Source organism: Lipotes vexillifer, unplaced genomic scaffold, assembly GCF_000442215.2.
Source record: "Lipotes vexillifer unplaced genomic scaffold, Lipotes_vexillifer_v1.1 scaffold778, whole genome shotgun sequence".
NCBI classification, from domain to species: Eukaryota; Metazoa; Chordata; class Mammalia; order Artiodactyla; family Lipotidae; genus Lipotes; species Lipotes vexillifer.
In genome coordinates, this window is record NW_006774127.1 from 2,801,700 (window position 1) to 2,808,569 (window position 6,870).

The 6,870-nt window shown below is 56.4% G+C and overlaps 1 protein-coding gene across 1 annotated transcript in view; it reads left to right on the plus strand.

The window, feature by feature from the left end:
• The window catches only part of TECPR1 (tectonin beta-propeller repeat containing 1), a 24,254-nt gene that overhangs the window by 13,374 nt on the left and 4,010 nt on the right, over positions 1–6,870 (plus strand). Inside the window, exons 12-17 of the mRNA XM_007448897.1 lie at positions 556–705; positions 795–952; positions 1,559–1,686; positions 2,636–2,738; positions 6,384–6,480; positions 6,555–6,634. Of these exons, the coding sequence (XP_007448959.1) occupies positions 556–705; positions 795–952; positions 1,559–1,686; positions 2,636–2,738; positions 6,384–6,480; positions 6,555–6,634 (716 nt within the window). The remainder of the gene's footprint in view (positions 1–555; positions 706–794; positions 953–1,558; positions 1,687–2,635; positions 2,739–6,383; positions 6,481–6,554; positions 6,635–6,870) is intronic.

Below are 6,870 nucleotides of genomic sequence, written 5' to 3' on the forward strand. Positions count from 1 at the left end.
TGTGTAGGGGAGGGGGGAGGTGCGGGGGAGGGGTGTCCCAGGGGAGGGGTTGCAGAGCCGGAGTGCAGGAGTGGGCACGGGACATGGGCCCCGAGGTGCTTGGCCCAGGACAGCGTGTGGCATCTGCAAAGCACCTGTCCGCGGTGGCAGCAGCCGGGCAATGGCCGGCAGGCATGTGCTGGCCTCACCCCCAGCAGCTGCTGAGGGGCCCTCGTGTTCCAGATAAGCAACCAGGCTCTGGAGACAGAGCCGCCCCCTCCGGGGCTGGGGTTTGAACACAGTCAGTTTGAACACAGTCAGTCTGGCCCTAAATGCCCTCGTCCACATCGAAAACATCATTAAGGCTCTTGCTTACAAGCAAGGCCTCCCCATTAGAACCTGCCCACCCACCACTAAATCCCGCAGGCCCGGGACCCCCTGGGGTCAGCTCTCGAATCTGGGTGACCCAGCCGTCCCCGTCGCCACACCACACGGGGGCTCCACCCAGGGGCCCGAGGCAGTCCCAGCCCCGCGGGTTCCCCGGTGACGGCCCTGCTGCCTGTCCTCTGCCAACAGTACATCCACGTGTTCCTCAACGAGGTGACGGCGCTGGTCCCCGTGCTCAGTGAGGCCAAGCACTCCTTCGCCGTGTACACCCCCGAGAGGACACGGCAGAGGTGGCCTGTGCGCCTGGCCGCTGCCACCGAGCAGGACATGAGCGACTGGGTGAGCGGGCGGGGGTCCCGCGGGCAGGCGTGCGGGAGCCTCGGTCTTGGGCGCCCAGCCTCCCTGACCAGCCACCCCCCTCGCCGCAGCTCGCCCTGCTTGACCTGTCCTGCTGCGAGAGCCGCAGGGTGCACGGCCGCCCCTCCCCGCAGGCCATCTGGTCCGTCACCTGCAAGGGGGACGTCTTCGTGAGCGAGCCCAGCCCAGACCTCGAGGCCCCCGAGCACTGGCTGCCCTGTGACCAGATGTGAGTTGGCTGTGCCTGATGGAGCTGGGGCCCTGGCCCAGAAGGTCACCCAGAGCCCGTGAGGACCAGGGGGACGTGGGTGAGGCTGGGAGGCCCTGCACAGGAGGGAGAGGGGATGTCTGTCCGCCCTTTGCTCATCCGCTCTTGGTGGCCCTGTGTGCCCGGCGCCCAGTCAGACGAGTTGCCTCTGGACAGTGGCAGGAGCGTGCCCCAGGTGGCAGCTGCACCCTGCACTCCAGGAGGCTGTGCTGGCCCAAGTGGTGGCCCCTCCTGGTCTGGCGTGACACGCCCGTCCCAGACCCCAGGGTGCAGGGGGGACTCAGGCTGCTGACCTCGCTCCCGTCTGCATAACTCCAGGGATCAGGGGCTCTTGAAGCTCCCGCTTGCTGGGGGCCTGACCGGCTCCTGCACCAGCTCAGGGTTCGCCTTAGCTGGTTAATTCCCAGTGGGAAGCCAGGGGGGTTCCCTTGTGCTCAATAGAGTCTGTCATTGGAGGCCGAAGGTGAGTGAAGCAGGACGTCCGGGAGGCCACGGAGCAGAGGGGTAGCCTCTGGAAAGCCCTGCGGGACGGTTTCTCCCCTCCCCTCCCTCCCTCCTCATCTCCAGGTTCTGGCGGCAAATGGGAGGCCACCTGCGGGTGGTGGAGGCCAACAGCCGGGGCGTGGTGTGGGGCATCGGCTACGACCACACGGCCTGGGTGTACACGGGTGGCTACGGCGGAGGCTGCTTCCAAGGTGAGGGTGGCAAGACCGGCTCCCCCAGCCCTGCCCCCAGCCTCCCGCACGGGCCGGTACCCCCTCTAATCCCTGTCTGGCTTCCCTGCCCCATGCCAGAGCCGCTGCGCCAGTATCAACGCTCAGCTGACAGCTAGCTGACAGGTGACCTTCACCACTGCCAACCTCCAAATCCCGGGCCCGCGCACAAAGCGTGAGAGCCCAGAGACCAGGTCTCGCCCCCAGTGGGCCTTCCTGGGCACCCACTGCTGAGCTGGAGGCCGTGAAGGTTCTAGAAAGACAGCCGCCAGGGCCAGTCTCCTGATTCCCAGGCCCGGATTCCAGCTCCCCTTTAGATGGGTTGTGCCTTAGGGGACGAGAACTTGCTGAACCCCTGGGGGCACCCCAAGTTCTGGAGGTAGGGTCCCTGTGTCTCCTACTGGTAAACGGAGGCAGAAACAAACACCGAAGTGGGACATTCCATGCCACAGCCCACACGCCCCACAGTGGAGGTGGCTAATCCTGTAGAACTGTGGTCCACTGAGACCCCAGGAAGGCACATCCATGCAAGTTTAACAGCTTCCCTGTTTGCGAGGCAGGAATTACTTTTGTCCCCGTCTTACAGGTGAGGAAAGTGGGGCTCATGGGCTTACATGAGGGGTCCAAGGCACCTTTGTTAGTAAGGAATGAGCTGGGTGGGCCTCACACCTGCCCAGTGCCAGGTGAGTGGGCTGGAAGGTGGGGGAAGAGGAGCAGGTGAGACTAGGGCGTGAGGTGGAGGAGTGTCAGATTCTTGCCACCAGGGCATGCAACCCCGGGTAACCCCAGAGGAGAGCAACCCAAGCCGCCAGACCCTGGGAGACAAGCTCAGCCGGCCTGTGAATCCTCTCGGCCCTCTCTTCCCGCCTGCTCTCACCTGGTCGGGCGGGCAGGTGTGGCCTGGGTCCAGCACCCTCCTCTCCACCCCCAGGCCTGGCCAGCAGTACCAGCAACATCTACACGCAGTCGGACGTAAAGTGTGTCTACATCTACGAGAACCAGCGCTGGAACCCCGTCACGGGCTACACCAGCAGGTGAGCCAGTCGCGCGCCCGCGGAAACAGGACCGAGCTGAACGGCCGCATCTGCTGGAGCGGGAGAGCTGACGTCTGGCCCCAGATGTGGAACTGACTGGATCTTACTGCTTAACAGGATTTTCTCCCATAAAGTATAACGCGTATTTTAAAAACTCACTTACTGAGAGCGTGACATACATAAAGTGCGTGAAACATACACATATACGTACATATGGTGAGATGTATCTAAATATGTTGATGTGTCCATATATATCATTGAATTTTCACAGATCAAACGCCAGCGTAATCACTACCAGGGTCACGAAACAGAACATCGCCACCTCCCTCCCCATCCCCTCTGGTGTTTTTTTTTTTTTTTTTTGAGTGGGGTGGTTACTTAACTTTCTTAAAAAGTTTTGTTTAATTGAAGCTGCTGAGAACATCACAGCCTCCACCGAAATTATTTTAATTCTCCAAATGTGAGGCTTTGGGACAAGACAGTCAATACGTTGTGTTTGGTGCAGAAGCGGAACACTCTAGAAAATCTAGATTGTACGCAGCTATATATTTCCTGCCCACTCAGCACAGAAACGTATTTCTCATAACCTGTCCTGGGGTATTTGGTTCGTTCGTTTCAGAAAGCAAGCGAGTTGTGGTATTTCTTAGCTCTTAAAGCCACTGCAGGGGTTTCGGCCGGCCAGAACAGCGGTTCTCAAACTTGAGCCTCATCCAAGCTCTGCGCTGGGGCCCCTCCCAGACTTGGCCCTGTGGGTCTCTTCTTTCGACTGGTTCCATTTCATATCCTGTATAATAAAACTACGATCCTAAGTAGAGAGCTTTCCTGAGTTCCCTGAGTCGTTCTAGCAAATTATCAAACCCGAGGAGGTAATGAGAACTGCCCCCAATTTGTAGCCAGTTGGTCAGAAGTGCAGTATGACTGGTATCTGAAGTGGGGGCAGTCTTGCTGGGGACCGTGCCTTTCCCTTGTGGGGACTGAGTGGTGTTGCAGTCCACCCAGTTGGTGTTGGAATACCCAGTTCTCTGCAGTGGGTGGACCTGTCCACACTCTCACAGGCAGGGCATGCCCCACATCTTTGCTGGTTTCTTATGTTTTAGCCACACTGATGAGCATGTAGTATATCTCTTGTTTCCAGTTTCTGTTTCCTGGGGGCTAATGGGACACAGCACCTTTCAAACATGTACTGGAACTTGGATACCCTCCTTTGTGAAATGCCCCTTTGAGTCCTTGTCCCATGTTTTGGTTGGATGATCTTTTTTCTTGATTTGCCAGTGCTCTTTACATGTGAAGGTGCGAGCCCTTTCTCTGTTATTTCTCCTGTTCTGCAGCTTGCTTTTCACCCTGTTAGTGGTGACTTAATTATTAAATGTAGTCCTGGTGATCATCCTTTTCTTTACATAAAGATGGAGCCTTTAAAAAAAATCTCTTAAGAAAGCTCATTAACCCCAAGGGGATTAATACATCCTTCTATCTCTGGAACAGCAGTCAGCAAACTTTTTCTATAAAGGACCAGATAGGAAATAGTTCAGGTGTGGTGGGCCTTAGGGTCTCTGTCACAGTGACTCACTTTGCAGCTGCCGCTTGAAAGCAGCCACGTAAACGAATGAGCATTGCTGCGTCCCAGTAAGATGTTATACCTGGACACAAATTTGAATTGCATAGAATTTTCACGTGTCACAAAGCATTATCCTTCTTTGAATTTTTTTCAACCATTTAAAACTGTAAAAACGACCCTTACTTTGTAGGCTGTGCTGAAACAGTCCTGATTAGGCCTGTGAGGCATGTTTTTGTCCACCCTGTTCTGGAAGCTTTATTCCTCTGTCTTGTCCATTTAGGTCTAGAACCCCCTGGCCTGAACTACTTGGTATATAAGGTGAGGTAGGGGTAAAGTGTTTTTGGTTTTTTACTCTCCAGTGACCCACACCATTTATTGAAAAGACTGTCCTTCCCCCTTGTATCACAGCGGCCACCTTTGCCTTAACTCCAGTGTCCATGGAGGCAGTGGCCGTTCCCAAGCCCTTCTCTTCCGCGCAGCTTTGGGCATCCTTGTGCTAACCCTACATTGTTCCAGCTGCCGTCCCTTTATGGGAAGTTGTCAAAGCCTCTCATCTTCTTTATCTAGCTTTGGCTCTTCCTGTATCAGTTCTAGGTGAACTTTAGAAGCAGTCCTCAAAAGCTCTTGGGGTCTTGGTCAGGATGGCCTTGGATCTATAAGGTCAGTTTGGGTAGAAACGTTATCTCACATTCCTAAATCTCCAAAATCTGGACGCAGTTTATACCTCCATTTATGTAGATCTTTAATTTCGTATTAATAGGGTTTTGTGATTTTCTATAATGGGGTCTTGACATCTTTTGTAAATGGTATTTCATATTTTTGAGTCTATGATAAATGGCACAAACTTTTAAATTTCCTTTGTGTTTTCAAAACTGATGAAAGGAAGAAATTTCAAATAACATGAAGAATAAATTCTAATCCCACCAAAACCAAAAATAGTAGCCACTACCCGCATCTTGGTGTGTTTCCCCCTGCCCGTCCCCAATGTGCCTGCATTTGCTGGTGGCAGGGGGACAGTCAGACATGTACAGATGGCCTGTGACAGCCTCCCAATTTGATCCCCGAGGGTGGACCTGGCTTATCTCACCCCTCCTCGGTCTTGGACGTGTAGACTGTTTGTGACCTTTTGCTGTCGTCTGGACAGTTTAAAGGATTTCCTCGTGTGTAAATATTTGCGAGTCTCTCCGTTCACCCCAGTAACTCAGGGTTTGAGCCCTTCTAAGGAAGCTGATACACGTTGCCTGCCTGTGTTCTGGAAGCCTCCGCCCCGGCTGTGTGTTAGGGTCCACACAGGATGCTGACCTGCTTGCCTCTCCCCTTCCTCCTCACTCCCTGCTTGGTCCTCGGGAGAAGAAAAGCAGCGCCGGGCTCCCCAGCCCGTGTAGAGAGTGCAAAGCCAGGGCCACAGCCGCCTGCGGAGACCACCGTGCGCTATGTGTTGCTGGGAGTGTATCAGTCAGCCGGGGCTGCTGTAACAAAACACCACGGGCTGAGCAGCTTAAACACCAGACTTTTATTCTCTCTGTTCTGGAGGCCGCGGAGTCTGAGGCTTGCTTCCTCCTGAGGGCCCTGGGGAGGATCTGTTCCGGCCTCTCTCCTGGCTTCCGGGGGCTTCCGGTGTTCCTTGTCTGGTGACTCAGTTGTCACATGGCCTTCTCCCTGTCTTCACGTCATCTTCCCAATTTGGGAAACTTGGGTCCAGATGTCCCCGTTTGGTAAGGACGCTGTCCTAGTGGACTGGGGCCTACTAAATAACCGTTTCATCTCAACTTGATTCTCTGCAAAGACTCTATTTCCAAATGAGGTCCCACTCATAGGCACTGGGGTTAGGGCTTCAACGTCTTTTCGGGACACGATGACCCACATGACGAGAGAACGAGGTGTGGGGTCCCTCGGGTGGGTGGCCTGGCTGTGGTTGGTTGGCACCTGGCCCCCGTGTGATGTAGGGTCCCCCCGTTGCTGTCCCCGCCCTGGGGCCATCCTGTTTCTGCCCTCTTGCCCCTCCAGAGATGCAGCTGTCCCAGGGGCCTGGGCAGGGGGGCCGTTCTCCCCTCTCTCTGGCGTCACCTCAGGCCTGTTGTCCTGTGCAGGGGTCTGCCCACCGACCGGTACATGTGGAGTGACGCCACGGGCCTGCAGGAGTGCACCAAGGCCAGCACGAAGCCCCCGTCCCTGCAGTGGGCCTGGGTAAGCTCCGGGCTGGGACGGGGCGGGGACTGCAGTGGGGGGTGTCCGCCCGCACTGACCCGCCCGTCCCCCAGGTTTCTGACTGGTTCGTGGATTTCAGCGTCCCTGGAGGCACGGACCAGGAGGGGTGGCAGTACGCCAGCGACTTCCCTGCGTAAGCATGTCTCTCTCTGCATGGGGAGGGGGCCTCAGGGGGCCACGACCCTGAGTGTCAGGCCCGGTCAGCCAGGCAGAGTCCCTGCCCCCTGCCCAGCAGTGCAGGCCCTTCACGGTACACAGTTCATGTCCAGATGGAGGATGGAGCCAGGCGAGACTGAGCCAGGGCCTGAGCCTGGCTTCTGAGCCTCAGGCTGGTTTATCCTGGACTGATCCCCCCCCCCCCCCCCCCCC